This window comes from Puma concolor, chromosome B2 (assembly GCF_028749965.1).
Source record: "Puma concolor isolate L17-30 chromosome B2, mPumCon1.1.hap2, whole genome shotgun sequence".
NCBI lineage: Eukaryota > Metazoa > Chordata > Mammalia > Carnivora > Felidae > Puma > Puma concolor.
The window spans coordinates 48298194-48325055 of NC_141671.1; the positions used below are offsets into that span (position 1 = coordinate 48298194).

Sequence of the window (26862 nt, forward strand, 5' to 3'; positions counted from 1 at the left end):
CCTGGCTCCAGAGCCCAGATCTTCCTGCAGGGTGGACGGAGTCAGAGAGAGGCTGCTGCTCGCTGCTTGGACAGCGAGAGTAAGATACTCCTCCAAGCAGGTGTGAGCGAGGAGCTACGTCACGGGCTTTGTGCCCTCAGCGCAGTCGTCAGCTTACTGAATTCCTACAACCGCCTCCCCTCCAATGGCGCGCAGAAAAAATCTTGCACACCTTCCCTTGAGGAAGGGAAATGTCTGCTCCCACAATTGAACCCTAGGAAGAAGATGGAAATAATACCAGGATTCAAAATGCAAGGGGTGACTGAAAAAGGAGGCGCTCCTTTTCATACAAGAGTTCCTGAATTAACACAGGTCAGCATTTAAAGAGCAGATTGGTAAAGGCCATAGATACCTTAAGTTTTCAGTGCAATACCAGTCTGGTACAATAGTGTATTCAGGGTTACATAAAGAGGACCTTTTGCAGGTTTGCTTATAAACAAACCTAGTGTTCAAACTTAGTTTAGTTAAACAAACTTAGTGTTCCTTCCCTTCTTCCCTTCCAAAATGGTTTGTAGTGAAGAAATTCAACAAGAGTAACAGGAACAGGTCTTAGGAAAATGCCCAGAATTCCTGATCCAAGACCGGTGGCTTCAAGTGCAGCAGGCTTATCTGGCCTTGGTTGAAGATGTATTTATTGTCTGTCTTCACAGACGGCAGATGAGTAATAGATGCATTTTCTTCAATGCTTAGTTGTTTTCAAGATTTAAAGGAATGAATGAATTCATCACACCAAGAATACATTTGGTCAAAAGATGATAAACCAAGGATCAATGTGCATCACACGTTAGTTCTCTGTACCCCCTGCGAAGAGGCTTGAAATTTCTCATTCCAACCTTTGAGACTATAGCAAACTGCCATGTCTCATAGTGCTGAGTGTCATTTTCCCCTGGCAGTGTTAAAATTCCAAGTGCCCAATGCACAGACGTTATTTTAACTCTCTTGTACTGCTCTTTTAGTTCAAGTACCACTAACTAAAAACTTCAGAATTTAGAAGTCATCCTAGCCTGATTTACTCTTATGGTTACGTTCAATCAAAGTTAACTCCTGACAGTTTGCCCTTCTGAATGTTTACAAATTCCAGCCCCGGATCTATCTTTCTCACTATTATATTCATGTCTTCATTGTGTCTTGCTTAGCTTATTAATTTAACATTTCAATTACTTATATCCACATAGTTGCTACTCATTTATTTATAAATAGAATTGCTTAGTCCATTTGTTTTTTTATTAGTACAACACAATTCATTGTTATCCTATAACAGTCTATAATTTACTGTGAATATCCTATTTTTCATTCTGGGAGACAGCATACCTATAATTATTACCTGTTCCCATTGATGATGTCAAAATGAGAGCAACTTGAGTGTGGTAGTGATAGATATTGTGAGTAAATATGTATTTGAAAAATGGACTGTATCTCTATAGATTATTGCTATATGTCAAGACTAGCATGATACCAGTTACCTGAGTAATAATTTATAAATATTTGTTGAGAAAATAAATATATTGACTTGGCCTAGATTCTTAGGGAATTCAGAGAAGAAGGCACATCATGTCTTTCCTCTAAGACATATAGTACTGTAGGAAAAATACATACACATGAACATTACCAGGCAGTCCAGTTTAGTTCTAAGTAGCTGGAATAGGAAATATCTACAATAATTAGGAATTCTGAGCTGATACAATCTGGATAAAAATTAGGTGGTGGAGTGACACTTGAACTTCTTTGAAAAATGTGCATGGCTGGATTAGAAAAAAAAAGTTTAGAACACTTGTTTGGAAGGGCAAAAACAGACAAATCAATGTATCATAAGGTGTATATAAGTCAGAATGATAGGCTGGTGAAAATGTTGGCATAACTTTGTGTAGAAGTCTAACAAGATTCGCTTCTTTATATAACATGGGATGTACTTTCATTGAGTGTTGGGAAATTTTATGATCAAGTATTATTTTATAAAAGCTTCAGAATGGAATATTACTCAACCACAAAAAGGAAAGAAATGTTGCCATTTGCAATGACATGAATGGAGCTAGAGAGTATTATGCTAAGCGAAATAAATCAGAGGAAAAAATACTATATGATTTCACTCATATGTTGAATTTAAGAAAAAAAACACAAATGAGCACCGGGGGAAAAAAAAAGAGAGGCAAACAAAGAAATGGACTCTCAACTACAGGGAATAGACTGATGGTTACCAGAGAGGAGGTAGGTGGGGGCTGGGTTAAAGAGGTGATGGGGATGAAGGAGTGCACTTCTTGTGATGAGCACTGTATAATGAATGTATGGGAGTGTTGAATCATTATATTATACACATGAAGCTAATATTACACTGTGTGTCAACTAAATAAATTTAGGAATTTAGGAATTTAGTACATTTAGTAAATTAGGAATTTAAATAAAAACTTGTTTAAAAAGGTACCTAATAACGTTGTGCGGGGTGATTCACAGAGTGGAGAAATTGGTGACAGAAAAAATAGGAAGATGGTGACATTTTCCCATATTAATTTTAGAGCAGTAGAAATAGAACAAATGGTTGGGATGTGAAGAGATTAAAAGAGCAGTGTTGATGATGAATTTGGTATGGAGGGCAAATTCAGAACAGAAGAAACCTTATAGGTTTTGAGGCACTTGAAAGTACAACTCCACTATTGAAAGGAATAGTACAAGTGCTTCTAAATATTCAAGTAAAATAAAAAGTTAACAGTGTGCTGAGCTCAAAGGAGCAGTGTTGAAAGTGCCTGAGAGCTGGGGGTAGCATCTTGCATGAACTTTGCAGAGAAATCCACTGTAATTCTTACCTTATTCCTTTACATGTAATATACTGTCCTCCCCCTCCACCCTGTAAACAAGTGACCTTGCTAAACCTGCTTATTAGTTCTTACAGCTATTTTATAGATTCCTTTGGTTTTCTACAAAAATCATTTTAATTTGCCAATAAGGACAGTTTCTACCTTTCCTTTATCTTCGTTTTTTTTAAATTATTATTCACTTAATTTAGTTTTTCATCTTGGTCATTGAACTCTTTAATCCCCATCACCTATTTCACCCATTCTTCACACCCACCTTTCCTCAGCTAACCATCAGTTTGTTCTCCATACTTAAGAGTCTATTTCTTGGTTTGTCTCTCTTTTTTTCCCCTTTGCTCATTTGTTTCATTAAATTCCACATATGAATGAAACCGTATGTTATGTCTCTCTCTGACTGACTTATTTTGCTTAGCATTAAGCTCTCTAGCTCTATCCCTGTTGCTGCAAATGGCAAGATTTCATTCTAGTTATTGCTGAATAATATTCTGGTGTGTGTGTGTGTGTGTGTGTGTGTGTGTGTGTGTGTGTTTATCACTTCTGTATCCATTCATCCATTAGTGGAAACTTGGGCTGCTTCCATAGTTTGGCTATTGTAAATAATGGTGCAAAAATATAGGGGTGCGTATATATTTTCTAATTAGTGTTTTCATATGCTATGGGTAAACACCCAGTAATGAAATTACTGGGTCATATGGTAATTCTAATTTTAATTTTTTGGAAACCTCCATACTGTCTTCCACAATGGCTGCATGGGTTTGCATTCCCACAAACAGTGCACAAGGGTTCCTTTTTTTTTTTTTTTTCCAAAAAACCTCTTCAACAGTTGTTGTTTCTTTTGTTTTCTATTTTAGCCATTCTGACAGTTGTGAAGTGATATCTCACTGTAGTTTTGATTTGCATTTCCTTGATGATGAGTGATGTTGAACATCTTTTCACGTGTTGACCATTGGTATGTCTTCTTTGGAGAAATGTCTGTTCATGTCTTCTGTCCATTTTTAATTGGATTATTTGTTTTTGGCGTGTTGAGTTATAATCAATTCTTTATACATTTTGGATACTAGCCCTTTATCAGATGTGTCATTTGCAAATGTCTTCTCCCATTCTGTATGCTGCCTTTTAGTTGTTGTTTCCTTCATTGTTCAGAAGCTTTTTGTTTTGATGTAGTCCCAATAGTTTATTTTTGCTTTTACTTCCTTTGCCTCAGGAGACAGATCTAGAAAAGTGTCCCTATAGCTGATGTCAGAGCTCCTGTGCTCTCTTGTAGTATTTTTACGGTTTCAGGTGTCACATTTGGGTCTTTAATCTGTTCTGACTTTATAATTTTGTGTATGGTGAAAGAAAGTGGTCCAGTTTCATTCTTTTCATGTGGCTGTCCAGTTTTCCCAATAACTGTTGTTGAAGAGATTGTCTTTTTCCCATTGTGTATTCATTCCTCCTTTGTTGAAAATTAATTGACCATCAGTTGAGGGTTTATTGCTGGGTTTTCTGTTCTATTCTGCTGATCAATGTGTCTATTTTTATGCCAGTACCATACTGTTTTAATTACTACAGTTTTGTAATGTAACTTGAAGTCTGAAATTGTGATAACCTCCAGTTTTGCTTTTCTTTTTCAAGATTGCTTGGCTATTTGAGGTCTTTTGTGGTTCCATACAAATTTTAGGGGCCTTGTGCTAGCTCTGTGAAAAATGCTGTTGGTATTTTGATAGGGCTTGCACGAAATCTGTGGATTGCTTTGGGTAATATAGACATTTTAATAATATTTGTTCTTCGAACCCATAAGCATGGAATGTCTTTCCATTTATTGGTGTCTTCTTGAATTTCTTTCATCAGTGTTTTATGGTTTTCAGAGTACAGATCTTTCATGTTTTTAGTTTAGGTTATTCCTAAATATTTTATTGTTTTTGGTGCAACTGTAAATGAGGTTGTTTTCTTAATTTCATTTTCTGGTGCTTCATTATTAGTGTATAGGAATGCAACAGATTTTTGTTTTTTTTTGTTTTTTTGTTTTTTTTTTTAATTTTTTTTCAACGTTTATTTATTTTTGGGACAGAGAGAGACAGAGCATGAACGGGGGAGGGGCAGAGAGAGAGGGAGACACAGAATCGGAAACAGCCTCCAGGCTCCGAGCCATCAGCCCAGAGCCTGACGCGGGGCTCGAACTCACGGACCGCGAGATCGTGACCTGGCTGAAGTCGGACGCTTAACCGACTGCGCCACCCAGGCGCCCCAACAGATTTTTGTATATTGGTTTTGTATCCAGCGAATTTCTTGAATTGACCTATCAGTTCTAGTAGTTTTCTGGTGGAGTCTTTTTTTTTTTTTTTTTTTTTTAAATATATTGTATTCTGTCATGTGCAAATAGTGAGAGTTTTACTTCTTCCTTACCAATTTGGATGCCTTTCATTTCTTTATGTTGTCTAATTTCTTTGGCTAGGACTTGCATTACTATGTTGAATAAAAGGATTGAGAATGGACATCCTTGTCTTGTTCCTGACCTAAGGGGAAAAGCTCTGAGTTTTTCCCGAAGGCCTTTATTATGTTGAGGTATATTCCCTCTAGACCTACTTAGGAGAGGCTTTTTATAATGAATCGATGTTGTACTTTGTCAAATGCCTTTTCTGCATCCATGGAAATGATACTTGTCCTCACTGCTGCAGGAACTGAGGTCCAACAAAACAAAAGGGTTAGGAGATGTGGTGTTGACAGAGTTTGTGGTGGTCTTCTGGGAGGGGAAGGGGGCACACAATGCTAGGAATGAGACAAGCATGACTGGGAAGGGTGGATCCACTGATACAGGGGGTGGGCAAGCTTGGTGCAAGCAAGTTAGGTAAGAGTGTTGGTGCTTATTTCCCACAGGTGGGCATTGTTTATGCTGGGGGGGCAGGAGAAGGAAATGGCACTTGCCAGGTCCTTTGTTCCTAAAGGGGTCTTCCCATGATTTATCTCTCTCCAGGCGGCACTCTGAGATGAACAAATCAGTCTCCCTCCCATCTGCCACCAGCTTTTTTTAAACTGCTGGTTCTGTGCTGTATCTGAATGGGCGGTTTGTTGTGCTCTTTCAGGGCAAGGATTCACCTTCCTCTTGCCCTCTGGGCTCTCCTAGATACAGAGCCCACTGATTTTTAAAACTGTATGCTTTAAGTCTTGATTCTGGATGTAAGAATTCACAAAATTCAGCCCCCTTTCAAAGGCAAATGTTACAGGAATTTGTCTTCACTGTTTGTGGGCTCCCCAGTATGAAAGTCTGTTTTTTGCCTTTCTTCATGCCACTGGTTTTCTCCCCACTGTGGATGGCCATGGTCCATTTCACTCCCAAACCGTGTCTTCACCCTTCTTAACTTTTTTTGATGTGGCATCCCCCCTACTTTTAGTTGTGAGGTTTGTTCTGCAGTCTCTGGATCATTTTCTGGGTTATTTACACTGATGTGAATGTTATCTAGTTGTATCTGTGGGACAAGGTGAGCTTAGGGTCCTTCTACTCTGCCATCTTCCCCCAAGGTTACATGTAGGTAGTCCAGGGAGAGCAAGATTGGAACCTAGGTCTCTGGACACCTACCCAGTGCCCTTTTCCACTCTGTATGCTTTTATTTTCTTCTTCTTAATTTTACTGCATTGGCAGTTCACTTACAATGTGAACAAAGTGGTGCAAACTGATAGCTTTGCTTTATTACTGTTAGGGGATTCCAGATTAAAAAATACTTTAATATTGTTTTCACCTATAATATAAAGAAAGAATTCAGTTGTTCACTACTACATATAAGGCTAGCTGGAGGATTTTGTAAAATATTTCTTATTAAGATGAGGAAGATACCTTCTATTCCCAGTTTTCTGAAAATTGTTTTCATTAAAGGTGTTGAATTTTGTCAAGTATATTTTTTGCATCTTGTTATGCATTTTTGCATATCTAAATATATACCTTTATTTTAAAATGGTATATGACATTAATTGATTTATAAATGTTGAAATAACACTTTATTCCTTCAATAACTTCACTTTCTCATGGTGTATAATCCTTTTTAAATGTTGTATCTATGTTCATGAGAAATAATAGTATGTAGTTTTCTATTCTTTTGTGGTATCTTTGTCTGCCTTTGGCATAAGGTAATGCTAGCCTGAGTTGGGAAATAGTTCTCCTGTTTTCTGTCATGACATAAACAAAAATAATCCTGAAATTGCACAATATGCACTGTATACATGGTATATCTATAATCTAGTGCAGTTTAACTTAATCTCTCTTCTAGTCAATAGTATCTTAACTGGGTTTTTGCTCCCACTCTTATTCTCTTACAGTCTGTACCTCATCATCTCACTCTCTTCTTCAGTACACTCTCATGGCTTGCTATCTTGCTTACAACAATATCCTAATTCTTTATGTGCCCTAGGGCATACCATGGGACTAAGTTTCTGCCCAACTCTCTGACCTGCTTTCAAAATGATCTTTATCTTGCTCATTCCACTTCAGTCATTCTAGTCTTCTTGCCTTTCCTCAAATATGCTAACTGTATTCCTACCTTAACAACTTTATACTCACTATTCTGTTTTTGTTTCGATCAAATTATCTTATCCATTGTTCTCTCACTTCTGTTATGATTCTAATCCATCCTCAGAAAGGATGTACCTGACTCTCCTATTAACATTTTTCTAGTCTGTCCTCTTTATTCTCTATTGTGTTGCCCATTTTAGTTCATAGCACTTACCACCTCCAATATCTTAAGTATTTATTTGCAAATAATTTCCTTCCTCTTTCCTGTATGAAAGTCTGAACTCCATGAAGTTTGGAACTTGGTCTCTCTTGTTAATCACCCTATTTCAAAGTACCTAAATAAATACCAGAGACATTTTTCAATAAATATTTATTGAATACAGGAATGAATTATTATACATTGCAATGATTATTGTAAAAGAAATACAAGGAGCTATGAGAGAAAATGGAGGGAGTTCTTCAGATTAAATACTCAAAGGAATCTCTTGGGTAAGGTGGCATTTAATGTGAAGGAGTTATTCTAGCAAATACTAGAAGGATGACTCTTTCAGACAGAGCTATAGCAAATAAAAATGCCCTCAGGTATGGAAAATCTTGCGGAGCTTGAAAGAATTTGATAAGATCATTGTACTTAGAGCATAAGAAATAAAGGAGAGAGGAATGAAGTGAGGTTAAAAGGGAAAGTATAAAAAAAAATTCAACTTCTTGCAGATCAGTTTAAGAGTGTTATCCTAAGTACTTAAGAAGTCAATGGAAAGATTTTGAAAGTAGACTAAGAAGACTTTCACTTTAGATATTAAGGAATGTGCTGCAAATATAGCATTCAAGGGGCGCCTGAGTGGCTCAGTCAGTTGAGCATCAGACTTTGGCTCAGGTCATGATCTCATTGTTCTTGAGTTCAATCCCTGAGTTGGGCTTTGTGCTAACAGCTCAGAACCTGCAGCCTGCTTTGGATTCTGTGTCTTCCTCTCTCCCTACCTCTTTCCTGCTCATTCTCTATTTCTCTCTCAAAAATAAGTAAGTGTTGAAAAAATTTAAATAACATTCAGGAACTGCATTGATGATCTTGAACCTCTCCCTATTTTCTGTTTACCCCATGACTATTCCTGTCCTTGAAATAGTGAATCTTGACACTGGATAAGGATATGAGTCTAATTTGACAGTCCAATCATTGGTATTATCTGGAAGGTCCATGAAAAAAAAATAAAATCAAACATTTAGCAATGGAGTAGAGACACTGGGGGAGGGTTGTCTGAGAAAGAATAACCGGATAATCAAGAGGAGAATTTTCCAAGCATTATGGAGCCAAGAAAAGTGTTTTTTTTTTTTTAATGCACTTTTTATTTTGGAGTATTTTTAGATTTATAGACATTTTGCTAAGATAGTGCAGAGAATTCCTATATACTCTTCACCCAGTTTCAGTTTCCCCTCATGTTATCATCTTGTATAACCCTAGGACATTTGTCAAGAATAAGAAAGAGACATTACTATCAAAAACAATTCAGACCCTATTCAGATTTCACCACTTTTTCCATTAATGACCTTTTTGTGTTCCAGAATCTAATCTGAGAGACCACGTTCCATTTAGTTCTCATGTTTTCTTAGTCTCCTCTTGTCTGTAATGGTTTCTCAGAATTTCCTTATCGCTCATAATTTTTACATGAGCAACAGATAATATAATCATAGATTATGTAACTTTTTAATCCTTTGATGAAAGAAATTTCTGTAAAATAAAAAGTAGATCCAAGAGAAAAAGACTCCTTATTACTTGGAATCAAGTTTGTAGCCAACATGCTGACAATATCTTTGCTAATGTCACATCTAAGTAGATAGTGTGGCCCTTCTCTACTTAGCCCCCCTCAGTCTGTATTGGGTATTTAATAAATTTTATCTTTACAATAGCAGGAAGCCTTGCAACTGTCCTTGGGAAGACTATGGGCACAGGATAGTGTTTTCTTCAAATCATTACAGTTTTGATATTTATCTTCATACTTGCAAACATTGGCTGAAATAAAAACAAAGAAATTAGTTCATTATAATTTTCCTCTATAGCAGCAACACAAACAATACATTCAATGCAAGTGGGGAGAACACAATTGAAAAAACAAGTTGGCATCATTACACTATGATGTCAAGGGACACATTAATCCACCGCTTCTTTTAAAATTTGACCTTTTTGAAATGTTTCTAAGATGAATTGACCTACTTTTCTTCCTCAGAAAACAAAATAAAATAAATGTAAATGAGTCTCTAAAATTGCACTGTCCAGAATTGTAGCCTTTAGCCATGAGGTTGTTTAAATTTAAACTTAAATTAATTAAAATTAAATAAAATTAAGAAAATACATTTTCAGGTTATCAGTGACACATGTGACATTCCCAGTGCTCCATGACCAATCTGACTAGTGGCTACTTTACAGGACAGTGCAAAGATTGAACATTTCCATCATTGCAAAAAGTTATATTAGACACTGTTGCTCCATCTAGATGCTAGAGCCACTAGTTTTTATTTCAAGAATAATAAACCATTATGAGAAGATGTGGATACAAAAATGGGAGGGAATTTTACTACAATTATCTGACATTTCCACTTTGAAGTCCCTCAGTGGCCACAAACTCAATTAACTCTCAAACTAAATTCATCACTTTACCTGCAAACTTGGCATTCCTTTGGAGTCCCTCCCCAACTCCCAGCTCAACTCCCCCAGTATCAGAGAAATGAAACTTAACTACTAAATAATTCAAACCAGATACTGGGAATCAATATGAACTCATGGCTGTCTACTTTTTATCAGCACTCAACAAATGCAAGTAACAAACAGTAGCCATTCTACTTCTTTCCTGTCATTCATTACTGTCCACTTCTCTTCATTCATTTTATCCTAATGCAGTAAAAACATCCATTTGGCTTTTGAACCCATGTTTTCAACAGTCTCCAAGCTGGCTTGAATCCACTTGTTTCTCCATACTACTGCCAGATCTTGATAAAACACAATTCTGACTTCATCACTCTTCTGTTTAAAAATCTTTCAATTGGTTGCTCATTACTAACAGGATAAATTCCAAACCCATTAACAAATAGTATTCATCAGACGTGTAAGTATTTTATTTAATTGATGTATAGCTTTGATATCATCAATATTCTGAATTGGAGCTATACAATTGAGAATGTATACAGGTTAGTATACTGAGAATGCTACAGTTTAGTCTGGTGAATGCATCTGAAAGGTAAAAATCTCAGATAATGGGTCCATTATACTATTCATAATAATTTAATGACATATCCCAACCAAACAAAAATACCAACTCTTAGTATTTATATTCATAACAACACTGAAAATGAGATATATGACACTAAATGTAGTCCTTTTGCTAAAATATTTTTTAGACTTCTGTGAGTTAATATTGCTATACAAGGATTTGATTGACATTTTAAAAGTGTATAAAAATTACTAACAACACAAGTGCAAATGGTTATTAAATTAAACTTGATTATTCTAACTATACTATGGGAAAAATGAATTTAGTATAATGAACTCATTGGTGTATAAGAAATGTTTGGTGTCTGGACTGAACCATATCTGTGATCTCATACCTTTATGTTTGTACATATTTTCTCTTTTTAAAATGCAATAATGAAATTTTGCTACAATTACATTAATTTTGACAGGAAAAATATTCAATTACAATGAATATTTTCACAGAAACATTTTTATATATGCCAATAGGTAATGAGTCCAACATAAGCACAAATATACATTGATGGTAGATATTTCTTTAGGATATATATGGTTACAGGGTTTTAGTTACAAATAAATATAGATGCTGGCTTGTGTACATTTTTTGATTAAACACCCTCTGTTGAATATTTTTTGTCTTTTGCATGAGGGAATTGCTTAAGTTGGTTTACAATCAGAAGATTTTCTATTCTTTTTTTCATGTTTATTTATTTATTTTGATGGAGAGACAGAGAGAGAAAGAGAAAGAGAGAGAGAGAGAAACCTGAGCAGGATCCACGCTGTCAGCCTGGCATGGGGCTTGACCTGAAATCATGACCTGAGCCAAAATCAAGAGTCAGATGCTTAACTGACAGAGCCATTCAGATGCCTGAAATTTCCTAATTATTAAAAAAAAAAAAAGGTCAGTCCATTTTATTAGATGTACTAGCAAGTTAATGACTTCAAACTTACTGCATAGTCCATTGTCACAGTCATGAGGGCAGCTGGCACAAGGCTTTCCTTCTAGGTAGGGTGTATTTATCTTGTTAAGATGATTACCACTGAAATTTGAAATACAAAGTGTCAAACATTTTTCATTTTTCAGTTTAGTTTATGCTACTAGGGTGGCACCTATCACCACAAATACCTGAGTATTCATTCAGTGTTTTTAATCATGTCAAATAACTGAAAAACTAAAATTCCGAAAATGTACTCAGATACCAATGTAAAGTAAGAAAATAACTCACACATTCACTTACTTCCTTGACCATAATCTCCCAGCCTGAGACACTGAAATGGGATAAATGGGGTCTAAAATATTTGGAGTATATTTCAACATGGCAACATTCTTTCTCACCCAGAAGATGTGGTCAATTGCTAAAGCAATGTACCCCAAGGTGCTGGCTGGTGATAAAACATATTTCTTAGAGAGACAGCAAGTTCCTGGGAAAGAAAGGGTTGCCATAGGGAAAATGCTTAAAGTTACATGTAATTTTACATTTAAAAAAGAAAATATGATAATTTTTAAATATGAACTAGAGAAGGTAAAGCCCAGGATGCTTTTGGCCTCTAGATGGGGGTGATGATTTTCAAGTGATTTTTGGTGTGTTGTATTTGGGAGTAGGGGTGACAGGAAGATTTTTGAATGTCTAGAGGTTTTGTGTGTAAGATTTTAATACTTAAAAAAGAGGGAATGTTAGAAAAATGGTTTTATTAACACTAATCGCTAAGGTATATTGGTCTTACAGTAACTAGTCTACCCCTCGTTGGTGAATATTATTCGATTGGCCGTTATTATCTGAAAATATAAGACAGTCAAAATCTCGATTGCTCCAAGTAGGCCGACAACACAACGCCATGCATCTAAATCTCAGCCCCTGCACAGAATATACCCGAATGTGTGTAAGCCCCTGGAAAAATGTGAAATAGACACAAATATGTTCTGGAAGTTCTCTCACCCCTGCTTTCCCTCATTATTCACTCCAACTCTCATTTCAGATACCTGGCATCAGATCCTCCTTTCTTAGAGCCAGACAGTGACTTTAGATGCATTCTCCTAGGAACTTTTCAATTCTTTCTACTATACCCTCATAGGTCCTTGCAGGAAAATGACATTGGGAGTCATACTTTTCAAACAGGAGATCCATATACTTGGGTTATCGACAGTCTCAAAATAAAGCCTGAAGATAGCTTGGTTTTAGGGGTCCCCCTGTCCCCGATGGCAAGGAATTTCAAACATTTAAAGAAATTAAGGTTAACAGATATGTTGAGACTAGATCTTCAGTATATCCACAGAATTTATTCTGGGTAAGTTCAAACATAATCTTTGATGAAAGAACACATTTCCTGCTGCAAGTCAGGACCTTAAAGGATGGTTCATTATGGAGATTTTGTGCAAACTTCTGAAAAACAAGGGTTAAGGATGTTCTTCTCTCCTGGACTCTGAAATACATTAAAGATCTCTTGAAAAAACCTTTGAGAGCCAATGAATGAATCATCTGTGATGGTAATAGCATAGGTAGCATTTTAGATAAGCAGGGGTGGGAACATTTTAGCAGAAAGAGCTGAAATCACAATCAGCCATTCCCAGTTTCCCAGTCCATCCCTTGCTTAACCATCAAGCTGCCACCTTCCTAGAGTATGAAGTTAGTGAGAACCAATGACATCAAATCCACAGAAATGCACACTACCCATGCTCATTGATTAGCTGTGAGCCCAAGGGAAAGGTCACTGAGAGAAAAGATGTCACTCTGTAATTGGGGGAAATAGAGTTTCAGATTTTACGCTTGGAACTGAAAACCTGGTGTCTTCTCTGATAAATTGAATGTATCTCAACTTAAAAGGCATTTCCAAAGACACAATTCCTTCTTTTTATTGAAATATTCTTTGTATTGTAGTTTGTTCAATATACGAAAATTTCAAAATATTAAATTGCAGATGGGATTATTGGCATTCAGCTCTAAAGCGTATACTTACGCAGGACAATATTGGCAAACATAGTAATATTTCAGAATATCTTGATTGGGACAATAGGCAACTCCACATCCAACGTGGTAAGAGGAGTACCAGACAACCTACAAATCCAGAAGGGAACATAGGAGAGTACGTGAAAGAGGGAAAATATTGAAAAACAAATAGTACCAATTGTAAAATTGAAAAAAAAAAGTTATCATTATGGTATTGCCTTGTGGAAATATTTAGTTCAATTATTGAAGCAAATCACACATTTTAAAATACTGAATTTTCATATACATTCCTCACTTTATGCATCTATAATGTTGGGAAAATACAGGGTGTGCTTCCCTATGAAGAGTTCTGCCAGCCAAGGAATAAATGACAGCTTTAGATGAAGTCCTGGCCAACACCAAGGCTACTAGGTCTACTCACATTCTCACGCAAATTGAACATGGGTTGGTCATAATTTGGAGAAGCTTTCTATATTAGAACATTTGTGGCAGAAGTATTTTAATTTGTTTTCCTTACCTGGGTATAATGTCCAACAACTGCACCAGCAGTCTTTGCTCCCTTACCATAGATAAAATTGTCCTTCTCATCATACCATTTTTGGATTGGGGCTGACCATGACTTAGGGTGAGATGACATATAGAGATTCTCACCACAGTTTGTACCTAAGGAGAACCAGATCACAATGAAGCAATAAAGCATGCCATGGCAAAAGAAATTAACTAAATGAAGACAAAGATGTTGCCTTTCAAACAGTGCCTATGCTTGCCAACTCTTAACATGTAATAAAACAGCTTCTGTCCTTACCAACTATTAAGCTGAATAGAAGACAAATCTGTCTACCACATTGAGGCTGACCCGAACATGCAAAATTTTGAATAGGTTGAGAAGATCTTATGCTTTAAAAACCCTTCTCCTTTTGGGGTGTCAGAGATGCATTCTTTTCCATGCAAAATTCTTCACATGTGTAATGTTTCCTGTAGTCTCAGCTTTGTATTGTAAGCATGCAAAGGGTAATGACCAACTTTTATTCTTTTTTTTCTTCTTCATGCCTACTTTCGCCAGATACTTTTCATATATTGGACCCTGAGTAAATGTTTATGGTATGATTTTTGTGTGAACTTGGAAAAAATGTTCTACAGGTAGTCTTTAAGAGTCCCAATTAAGAGGGAACTGACATCAGGGGAGATGGCAGTTTTCAAAGTTTTTGGATCCTCCCTTAATCAATAAATTAGAATGTCATCAGACCAAATCTTCCTCAGAGAAGTAGGTAAGAAGAGCCTTGCAGAGGGTCACATCAGCAAGATGGTGGCGTAGGAAGCCCTGGAGTCTCCTTCCCCCGACAAACACACTGATTCAGCAACAATTCCCAAACAAATTGCCCTTGTGAGAAATCCAAAACTAATTGCAAGGCTTCTATACCCTGGGAGAATATGAACCAGACAAACTGAAGCCTGTAGGGAAATTAGGACACCTTCTTGCTAGAATGCCTACCCGCAGCACAGTTTCTGCCATATGATCAGGAAGAGATCCCGTATCTCCCAGCTTCTCCCAGGGGAAGGAAAGAGTTGGTTCATTTGTCCAGCCCCCCAACCTTTCCTTAAGGAAAACTCCCAGACGGTTGGCTTCTGTCTTGCTAGTCTTGGAGCTCTGATTGTCAGACACAGGCTAGCCATCCGGAGGAAAATGGAGATGGTGGTTGGGACTGGTAGATATCACATCTCCTCCCCATGGCTTAGCACAGAGCAAGCAAATGAAAAATCTTAGCTCTCAGCTTCTTTTTCCTGAGGAAGCAAAGAGTTGATTGGTGCATCCAATGCTATTTCCCCAGGGCTTCCCAAAAATCTGACATCTCTCTTGCCAGTCTTGGAGCTTTGATGGCTTTGGCACAGTGTTGCCCCCCTGGAGGGAGAACACAGATGGTGTTTTGTATTGGTAGATGCCATGGCTCCTCTCTTCAGCTCAGAAAAGAGCAAGCGAACAAATACCACAGCTACCTGGTTCTCCCTGGGGGGTAGGGGTGGGGGAAGAGTTGGTCTGGGTATCCAATGCCACAAACTTTCCAGAGGCTGCCCCAAAGCCTGGCTTCTGACTTGTGTCTCTGAGAATGCGAACTAGACCCAGCATAATCTAGTTCCCTGGGGCAAATGAGAACAGATAGAGGTTTGGGCTGGCAGTAGCCATAGACTCTCTTGGTTCAGCACAGAGTGAGCAGACAAAAAACCCTAGCTCCTAGCCTTTCCATGAGAAAGCAAGAATTGGATGGGATGACTAAATCTCCATCTTTTATGGGGGCTGCCTGAGGAACTGACTAAAGATCTTTTGTGAACACAGTCAACTTGAGCAGACACTTCTCCAAGGAATATGTACAACCAGCCAACAGGTATATAAATGACTTTGGGTAACATAGATATTTTAACAATATTAATTCTTCTCAATGGGCAAAAAACCCCACTCTCTTCAAGAAGTGATGATGAGAAAATTGGACAGCCACATGGAGAAGAGTAACTTTGGACACCTAAATTACACCACACACAAAAATTACCTCAAAATAGATTAAAGACTTAAACATATGACCTGAAATAGTAAAACTCCTAGAAGAAAATATAGGGAAAAAGCTCTTTGACATTGATCTTAGCAATGAATTCCTGAATGTGACACTAAAAATATAAGCAACAAAAGCTAAAATAAATAAGTAGAACTGCACAAAACGAAAAAGCTCTGCAAAATAAAAGAAACAATCAACAAAGTGAAAAAGCAACCTGTGGAAACAGTGAAAACATTTGCCTAGCATATAACTGATAAGGAGTTAACTTTCAAAGTATATAAAGAACTCACATAACCCAATAGCAAAAATTAACCCAATTTAAAACTGGGCAGAAGATTTGTTTTTGTTTTGTTTTGTTTTCTGTATATTTTTTATCATTTTTCATTTAGCATTTTATTTATTTTATTTTATTTTATTTTAATTAATTAATTTATTTTTCCAATATAGTTAACATATAGTGTTATATTAGTTTCAGGTGTACAATATACTTATTCAACAAGTCCATACATAACCCTGTGCTCACCAAGACAAGTGCCCTCCTTAATCCCTATCCCCTGTTTCACCCATTCCCCATCTCCACCCCACGGTAACCATTCATTTTTTTCTCTATAGTTAAGAATCGTTTTCTTAGTTTGTCTCTCTCTCTCTCTCTCTCTCTCTCTCCTTTTCTCTTTTTACTTGTTTGTTTGTTTCTTAAATTCCACATATGAGTGAAATCACATAGTATTTGTCTCTTTGGGACTGATTTTACTTAGCATTATACTCTTTAGCCTCATCCATGTTGTTGCAAATGGCAAAACTTTTTTATGGCTGAGTTATATATATATATATATTTCTTTTCTTTGCACATTCATATATATATATATATTTCTTTTCTTTGCACATTCATCTATCAATGGACACTTGGGCTGCTTCCATAATTTGACTATTGTAAATAATGCTGCTCTAAACATAGGGATGTATGTATCCCTTTGAATTAGCGTTTTTGTAGTTTTTAGGTAAACAGCCAGTAGTGCAATTACTGGATTACAAAGTAGTTTTATTTTTAACTTTCAAGGAACTTTCATACTGTTTTCCACAGTGCCTGCACTACTTTGCATTCCCAACAGTGCACAGGGTTTACTTTTTCCCACATCCTCTCCAACACTTGTTGTTTCTTGTGTGTTTTATTTTAGCTATTCTGATGGGTGTGAGGTGATGTCTTGCATTTCTCTGATGATGAGTGATGTTGAGCATCTTTTCATGTGTCTGTTGGCCATCTGTATGTCTTCTTTGGAAAAGTGTCTCTTCATGTTTTCTGCCCATTTTTTGAGCAGAAGACATGAACAGACTTTTCTCCAAAGAAGGCATACAGATGACTAACATGTATGTGAAAAAGGTGTTCAACATTACTAATCATCACAAAAATGTAAATCAAAATCATGAGATATCACCTTACATCTGTCAGAATGTCTATTATCAAAAAAACAAAAGACAGCAAGTAATGGTAGGGATGTAGAGAAAGTGGAATCATAAACACTGCTGGTGAGAATGAAAAATAGTGTGGTTGCTGTGGAAAACAATATGAAGGTTCCTCAAAAAATTGAATGTAGAACTACAAAATGATCCAGCAACACCACTTCTTGAGTATTAAAGAATTGAAATCAGGATCTTGAAGAGATATTAGCACACTCATGTTCATTGCAACACTATTTACAATAGCCAATATTTGGAAACAATCTAAATGTCCATGGACAAAGGAATGGATGACAAGATGAGATATATACATACGATGGAATATCATTCATCTTTAAAAAAGGAAGCCATTTTGCAACATGTGATAACATGGGTGAAACTTGAGGACATTATGTTAAGTGAAATATGCAGTCACAGATAGACAACTACAAGCATGAATACATTTATATGAAGTATCTAAAAGAGTCAAATTCATAGAATCAAAGAGTGCAATGGTAGTGGCTGGGGATGAGGGAAAAGAGAAATGGGAACTTACTAATCAATAAATTTCAGGTAAGCAAAGTGAATAAATTCTAGCTATCTGCTGTACAACATTGTACCTGAAGTCAACAGCATTGTATAGTACACTTAAAAATTTGTCAAGAATGTAGGTCTCATGTGCTTAAGTGTTCTTAAGCACTGTTGCTGTAATAAAATTAATTTAGAAAAAGAATGAAATGCCTTGAAGCCCAGAAACATTTTCCTATCATTTCAGGCCTCACTTAATATTAACATTTTGGTGGATTAAAATATAATGTTTACATGCTGCTTAAAGAGAGTATAAAATATTCTTGGGAATTTTCTTTAATATGGAAGGAAAGAAACTAAGAATCTAACAGAACTTGATGTTAAGACCATTTGTTTTAAGCTTCTACTGAATGTAGTTACCTAATTTCATTATAATTTTGGCATCAGCAATATAAATAACAGTAGTTCTACTGAAGTTACAAGTAATTATTCACTACTTTCCAATTGGGTTTGCCTGTCATGCTTAATAATGTAAATAAATATTTTATGAACAGTTTATGCACAGAAGTTTTCTCCAATAGTTTTTCTAATTCTTGGAAGTTATATATATTTTTGCATATAACATTATTCTATGCATTACAGGTACACAGTCTATATAAAGAACTTGACTATCAAAAACTAAAAACTGAATCAACATACACAAAATATTAATCATGATTTAAAAAGTTTAGGTATGTTTACAGCAAAGTTCAGGAATAATTCAACATAATCCAGTATATCTTATGAATACAAAATGAGGAGATGTCAAAACACCAAACAGCTGCACAATATCACAAAAAAGTGCAGTGGATCAGAGATCAATAAGCCTGCCCAAAGCATGAAACTCTCCAGTAAGGACACTTCAGATTGTGTCTTGGGGAAGTCATTCCTCCCCTGTCCTTATCTTATAATTTCTAAAATTGGAGAAATGATGATTCATGACCTGTTTATTCATGAGCTGGTTCAGAGTGATAAATGAAGTATTGCTTCAGAAATTCTTGGCATAATGCAATCAACAAGCCCAAAATGTATCTATAATGATCCCTCCCTATACCGATACTTTGATTTTAAAAAGAGCAACATTTATTCACTAAGTCTTTTTTCAGCATCCCTGAATGTCCCATTCTATTTGATTTTTCTAATATTATTTTATTATTCATTTATTCCACAGATATTTGCTCATTTACATACTGGTTTTTCGGTCCTTTGCATTGCTGTGTTCTAAAGTGCACTTGTTTGCCCATTTTTGGGCATTTGCTGCTGCTTCTCTGCTCCATTCCTAAATGTCACAAGAAAAAAAATGCACTTAAAGATTCAACTCCAATAGAGCATATGCTTTATAGTCTGATTGGTAGACTGATTTGCACTATTTTAAAAGCTTCTATAGATATATTCTGTAATTGTCTTTGGTATGAAGGATCTTTTTGTTAGTTGTGTGTGTGTGTGTTTATGGGCCCCAGTGCCAATTTCCATGTGAAAAGAAGTTCATAAATGATGTGTCTAGTGAGAGAAATACCTAATACAATAACACTGGCAATTTATGATAGGAGAGGAAACACACCTAGGATTTTTAGTAATAGTGCTACTCTAAATACTCATCAAATATATTGAAGTATTTAAATTATACTTCAATAGTAATAAACTGGCCTAGATTATTCCCAATTCCACTTACAGCCCATTGCATTCAAATGGGAGAGATCTAGCTTTTATGGATTATGCCTTGGAAAGTGGACTGTTATTTACTCTTAATGGCACTGATTTTGAAGGAAAGGGGACTCCTTTATTTTAGACTAGGGAAGACAGTGAACAAGAAGTGTAACGGCTTCACATTTGATGTCTGAAGATTTGGCTTCTAATTTTGCCTTCCCAACCTAATAGCCCTTGACAAATTATTTAACCATATAAAGGAAAATTAATTTCTGTCCTGTCCGTAACACAGCTCAAATGAAATAGCAAAATAGAAGCAAAATTATGTAAACACAAGGTACTTAAGAGATGTCAGTTACCAGCTCCCTGCTCTTATCGTGACTTGTCACATCACTAGCCTTTATCACTGCCTCTTACCATCTTTAGCATGTTGCTGGCAGGTGGAGAGACTGATCTCCTTAGTTCATTGTGTTTATCTACAATCTCTTTTTGGACTTGTGTTCGAGTAGTTGACAAAGCAGGAAAGGATGGATCCTAAAGAGAAATAATATTATGGTTACCATTTTAACATTTGTTAAAATTGATCCCTCAGCCCTTGGACAGCTTTGAGGTGCCCAGCTGCAGAAGGCTTTTCCTGGAGTTCACCTCCCTGTTTGACTGCCAGAAAGCCATGCAGGGCCTGAAGGGTCACAAGTTTGCCAACAGAGTGGTTGTCACAAAATACTGTGACCCCGACTCCTACCACCTCCCCCCCTCCCCAGGATTTCTGGTAGAAGTGGAGGGGGAGGGTGGGGGCAGGGCTGTCCGGGGGCTGCTCCCCCCCCACTCCTCCCCTTTCCCCCTCTGAAGAAGTTGGGCACAGGAGTGAAGCTGAATGACAGCTAGCAGCAACTTAAGTGGCAGCAATTAGGGTGGGGGTGAGGTGTGGGTGGGGAGGGGAATAGGGAAGTCTGCACACAGGCCCACACAGACACATGCATTCACAGACATAGAGGGAAGGGGTTAGGAATGGGAGGGGGTTCACAGCAGGGCGGTAGGACCCCCATAGCCCCTCCTCATAACAGCCTCTCCTCCCTTTTACTCTCTTTCTCCCTTTCCCCACTGTAGAAACATAGTGTGTTTATGATTTATGGCCAAACTATTTTGATAAACTTTTTTTTAATGTTTATTTATTTTTGAGAGAGAGAGAGAGAGAGCATGAGCAGGGGAGGGGCAGAGAGAGAGGGAGACACAGAATCTGAAGCAGGATCCAGGCTCCAAGCTGTCAGCACAGAACCCTACGCTGGGCTTGAACCCACCAACTGTGAGATCGTGACTTGAACCAAAGTTGGACACTCTAGGCACCCCACATAGCCAAACTATTTTGATTTTTTTTGTCCAACCCCCAGTGCCCTGCCTTCTCCCTAACTAGGTCCACAGCCCCCATTCTCTTGGCCTCTGGTTCTCTCCCCGGTGCCTACCCTCCTCTGTTTCTTATGTAGTTGATTCTGTCCTTAGTCTCCCTGACCGGTGCCCCAGCCCAGTGGCCTCCTCCCTTTCCTCTATGTGGCAATTTCATATTTCCTAAGATGAATTTGCTTGTTAAACATTTTGTTGTATTTTACTTTTAAAAATTTGCATTTAAGAGTAAATATTAATTCCAGGGAACAATGATCACTTTAGAAGCATTCAGTTCAAGCCAATGGTAGTTACTAAGCATTGCCAATGAACCTGAGCCAAAACTGTGACAAATAAGAAAAAGCAGCTTAAAGCTTTGAGAATAGTAATGGAGTTAGGAGCATGACAAATTAGAATATTCTCTGAGGCCACAGATGTCAATTTCTAGTTTCAAGGGAACTCTTCATGTGCTGCTTCTATCCATGTGAGTGATAATATTTTATAACCATAAAGGTACACAATGGAAACATTAAGACACCTTGATTCACATTTGATCAGGCTGCAGCAGGTGGGATGAGAGTGGAGCTCAAGATTCATCCTAGACTTTAAGGAAATTTTGACCTGACATGTCCTGTATTTAGAGAAATAATGTATTTAGAATGTATTTGGAGACAGAATGTTCAGATTCAAAGTTTATTCAATATTCTAGGAAGGGGCGACTGGGTGGCTCGGTTGGTTAAGCCACCAACTGTTGATTTCAGCTCAGCTCATGATCTCATGGTTTGTGGTTTCAAGCCCTACATCTTTGGGCTCAGCAATGACAATGCAGAGCCTTCTTAAGATTCTCTTTCTCTCTCCCTTTCCACCCCTCCCCTGCTTAAGCTCTTGCACCTGGTCTCTCTCTCTCTCTCAAAATAAATAAACTTAAAAATTTTTTTAAGTTTAAAATTTTAAAGTTAAAAAAATTTTAAAGTACTTAAAAATACTCTAATAAAATCATTCTTCCTGTTATGATATGTATTATGATCTACTTTATTATGATCTGATTTCATGGGGCCACTCAAAAGATAATTTTGCAACATCAAAAAATTTCCAAGTCCATTTAGAGGGAGCAAAGTCATATAATTAATGGGCCATTGCTGATTCTGTTCCTTTTTAGTAACAGAATAAAGTATTATATCAGCTGCTGAAATTTTTGGTATATTTTATCATTGTACGTGTGTATGTGTGTGTGGGGTTGTGTCTAGCCTAGGGTAGGTGAGTTGTTCCCACAGGTTAAGATAATTGATGACTTAAATTAATACATGAGTGTTTTGTTGTATGAATATGAGCAAGAGTTTGAAGTCAAAGTCTAAACAGACAGGGCCCTTTGTTGATTTTACCTGACACACTGGGGTAAGTTATTCTCTCCTACCCCAATAATGAGTTCCCTCAAAGCCCTCCAAATAATGTAAGTTTAGGTTTAGCCATGTTTATCGCCACTATTTATTTATGCATCCATTTCCCCTGCTTGCTTGTATGTTCCTAAGGCAGGAACCAGTAATGAATGCCATTGTACCCACAGATGTGGCACATTCGCAGCTACTAACTCCTAAGCTAGAAAGGATGTGCATGTGAAATATTAACAGTGACCAACCTCTGCTTTACACTAAAGCATAAAATAACATCCTTGGATATTTCCTATTGACCCTCAAAAACCTGCTTAAGAGAATTTCATTTCAAAATACCTTGGATATTTCCTATTGACCCTCAAAAACCTGCTTAAGAGAATTTCATTTCAAAATACATAAAAATTTGTCCCCTGCAAAAGAAGTCATTATTTCCTCCTTCATATCCTATATTGCTTTGTATAGATATAAATCCTACTGAAGACGTGTCTTTGTCGTTATTGTTTTTAAATGAGTTTCAAGAGAGCTTTTATTAGGTAACAGGAAATATGAAGAGTGTTGAACATAAAATAGATCTAACATGGTATCTATCTATTGATCCTTAAAAAGTTTATTTTGATAGACTATATGACATAAATAATAAAATAATTACATATATTTCAGTTACATTGTAACTAAAATGATAGGTGGATTCTGCTAGATATACAAAAAAAACAAAGGGTGAATTCTTGATTGAGGCTAGGAAAACTTTGTAAAAGATGGTCTGGATTGGGGTTATAAAGGATGATTAGTGTTTTCTAGCATTCTTGAGAAGGGGCAGAAAGTACGTAGAGAATCTGATTAGCTAACAGTTAGTGGTACAAAAAAGCAAAATATCTCTCCTTTAAATAATTTCAAAAATGAAGACCAGGAGATGGACCAGAGAGATAACAGAGGAGCAGTAAGGACCATGAAAAAATCTTTAAGAAAGAGACTGGGGAGAAAGCAAACTTTTTGACTGAAGACCGAGGTGATGAGCAAATTATCTTCAGACTGAAAATTAACTGTGGTAATATAATGACTGTATTTCTGAATGCCGTGTGAGTTTTGACCTAGTGTCTGAACTCTTTGATCTGAGGATCCCTAGCTGTTCTCGTATGCTCAGAGTTAACAAAGAATGCACAGACAGCAGTGACCAAACTTCACATCCAGACTTTTTCTGATCAGAAGATAGACACATTGTATAAGCACCTACACACTAAGTACTTAAGAGAATGATTCATCCTGTTCTTAGGATTATTAAAGGGCAACAGTGTATTAGAAATAATTAGAGAAGCTTAGGGGTGCCTGGGTGGCTCAGTCAGTTGAGCATCTGACTTTGGCTCAGGTCATGATCTCGCGGTTTGTAGGCTCGAGCCCTGCATTGGGCTCTGTGCTGACAGCTCAGAGCCTGGAACCTTCTTCAGATTCTGTGTCTCCCTCTCTCTGCCTCTCGGCTGCTCATACTCTGTCTTTCTCTCTCTTAAATAAATAAACATTTTACAATATATTATATTAAAAAAAAGGAAGGTGAAAAAAATTTTTAAAGGAATAGAGCATCTTATTCTTTACGTACTAATTGTAAGACCATGAAAAAAAATCGAAATACTTAATATCACTAGTAAAGTTTCTTTTTTTAAATTTAAAAATAGGTATAATTATTATCATACAGTAACTATGAAAATAAATGTGGTGAAGTATGTGAAGAAGTTTTGCTAATGTGAGATTATGTAATATATAAATATATTGTTAATTTTCTGTGAAAATCACATTGTAATGAATTAAATAAAAGGAAATCAAAAAAGATATTTGGACAGCTTTTAAACCTGTGGATCATTGCTGTCAATAGAAATATAATTACAGTATCAAACTTATACAAAAAATTTTTTTTGTTTGTTTATGTTGAGAGAGAGAGCGAGCAGAGGAGGGGCAGAGAGAGAGGGAGACAAAAAATCTCAAGCAGGCTCTGCTCTGTCAGCTCAGAGACCAACGCAGGGCTTGAACTTATGAACTGTGGTGAGATCATGACCTGAGCTGAAACCAAGAGTTGGATGCTTAACTGGTTGAGCCACCCAGGCACACCCAAAAAATTTTTTTAAGAGAGAGAGAGAAAGAGAGAGGGAGAGGGCCAGAGGGAGAGAGAAAGAGAGAAAGTCTTAAGTGGCTTCACGCCCATGATGGAGCCCGATGCAGGGCTTGATTTCATGACTATGAGATCATGACCTGAGCTGAAACGCAGTCAACCACTTAACTGACTGACCCACCCAGGTGCCCTGTATCAAACGTAATTTTAATTTCTGGGTGGCCACTTTGAAAAGGAAAAAAATAAACAGATCAAATAACATATTTATTTAATAGATTCAAAATATTATGCTTTCATCATGCAATCAATTTTAAAATTATTAATGAAATATTTTGACTCTTTTTTTTACTAAGTATTGAATTCTCCATGTGTTTATGCAGATCTCAGTCCCGATCATCTGTATTTCTAGTGTTCAATACCCTCACGTGGCTAGAGGCTACAGCTCGTCATCACAGCCTTAAAATTAACTGTGTTAAGTACTCGAGCAACGGATGAGTACTCTGTGATGTACCAGACACTGTAGTACTTTTCAGTTTTGCAAACTGATCTAATAGCTTGCTATTCCTCAGAGTTGCTTCAATCGTTCTGAAAATATTTTTAAACTTGACCGTACCTGTCCATTTGCAGGAAAGAATGGAAGCAACACAAGAGCCAGGAACAGCAACTCCAGGAATAAGGCCATGGCTGGGGGAGGAAAAAAAGAAAAAAAAAAAAAAAACACAAAGGGAACAAAGACCTGCATTAGAATGTTTAGTGCATGAACTTCTGAGGAATATAGGAAAACAAAACAAAACAAAACAATGTAATGATCTCAGTTATTCCACGTTCATTAATAATATAACAAGAGAAGATTTGTTACAAGATGCCAATAGAATGATAATGGATTCACCCAGAAGCAACCCTTCATAGGATGTAAAGAACAAAAGGAGGTACTCGGTTGAAGCCTTTGAAGTACACCTATAAATGTGAAGTGCATCTACATACTACCCTATTTTACCCTAGTTCCACAGTCTTGTCTATGTAGCTCTTCCCTTCGGATTCTAGGAATGGCTTCTTCACATTGCCTACTGAGGAGAAGTATTAGCTCCCAACTGTTAGCAATACTGGGATACCACTGGAATAGTCCTTGCTGGTTTCCTTAAATCCTTCTTAATCCTTCATAAATATACCCTCATTAAGATCTCTTCAAATTACTAGTTATCATGTGCCATTTCTTTCCTGCCATGAATCTGGCTCACGTATTTGACATTACTAGAACCCTAGGTAAATCCACTGAGAAGGAAGTGCTTTTCTTTAATACTTTCAACTACACCAATGTAGCCAGTGTCCTCATTCATTCCCATTCAAACCTTTCACTATTACAATGCCTCAAATTCTAAAAAAGGCAACATTCTCCTTCTGTATCTAAAAGCAGAAGGTAGATTTCTCACTTTTAAGATTAAATTACAATCTGTACTGATGCCCTTAATAGGTTCACATCCTTTGCCTCACTAATTTAACTTCTTGGAATCCTGAAGAAATAATAATGTATACTGGAAAAACTTTAGGCATACATTTTTATTACATTAATATTTATAAGTATAAAAACCTTACAATTTACTACATGCTCAATAGCAGGGAGATAAAATGCCCAAAAAAATTAGAATACATTCTCTTGTTGGAGTATATTAGACATAAAAGTTATGTCTCTGATGGTGTTATAACAAAAACAATGCTTATGCTTCAAAGTTAAAAAACGGTATATGGGAAATTCTTAGCTTCTGTTATGGATGAATGTTTGTGCCCTCCCAAAATTCATATGTGGAAGCCATCGTGGCTATATTTGTATTTGGGTTTCTAAGAAAGTAGTTAAGATTAAATTAGGTGATAAGAATGAACCCTGATCCAATGAGGTTAGCATACATATAGGGAGAGATACCAGAGTCCTCTCCCCACCCCCCCTTCCTCTCTCTCATCTTCACACATACAAGAAGATTCTATGTGAGAACACAGTGATAAGGTGGCTGTCTGCCAGTCAAGAAGAGAAGTCTCACCAGAAATTGACTATACTGTCACCTTGGTCTCAGACTTTGAACCTCCATAACTGTGAGAAAACAAATTTCTGTTGTTGAAGCCACCCAGTCTGTGGTATTTTGTTATGGCAGCCCAAGAAGTCTCACACACATTCCCATATTTGGTATTTGAGGGTTAGGTTATTTCTGAGTGATTTTGAAGGTCCATAAAATATGGTAATTTGAAATCTTCTGGAGCTACAGATTTGCATTCAGGTGCCCATGTGTGAGCAAGACAC

The 26862-nt window shown here is 36.8% G+C and overlaps 2 protein-coding genes and 1 long non-coding RNA gene across 4 annotated transcripts in view; 1 reads left to right on the forward strand and 2 right to left on the reverse strand.

Moving 5' to 3' along the window:
- Window positions 1-133, reverse strand: part of LOC112862098 (cysteine-rich secretory protein 2-like) — a 38611-nt gene extending 38478 nt beyond the window's left edge. For both annotated transcript variants that reach the window (XM_086707049.1, XM_025925331.2), the window contains exon 1: window positions 1-133. The gene's annotated coding sequence lies outside the window, so the exon portion shown is untranslated.
- On the forward strand, window positions 114-25765 carry LOC147580977 (uncharacterized). The gene is made up of 2 exons (XR_015251284.1): window positions 114-351; window positions 25200-25765. It is a non-coding gene; the product is annotated as an uncharacterized LOC147580977 (long non-coding RNA).
- The window catches only part of LOC112862111 (cysteine-rich secretory protein 2-like), a 56258-nt gene continuing 37080 nt past the window's right edge, over window positions 7685-26862 (reverse strand). The window contains exons 3-9 of the mRNA XM_025925353.2: window positions 25186-25256; window positions 20124-20240; window positions 19251-19338; window positions 14030-14175; window positions 13523-13620; window positions 11519-11607; window positions 7685-9334 (exon numbers count right to left, since the gene is read on the reverse strand). Of these exons, the coding sequence (XP_025781138.2) occupies window positions 9207-9334; window positions 11519-11607; window positions 13523-13620; window positions 14030-14175; window positions 19251-19338; window positions 20124-20240; window positions 25186-25256 (737 nt within the window). The 3' untranslated portion in view covers window positions 7685-9206. The remainder of the gene's footprint in view (window positions 9335-11518; window positions 11608-13522; window positions 13621-14029; window positions 14176-19250; window positions 19339-20123; window positions 20241-25185; window positions 25257-26862) is intronic.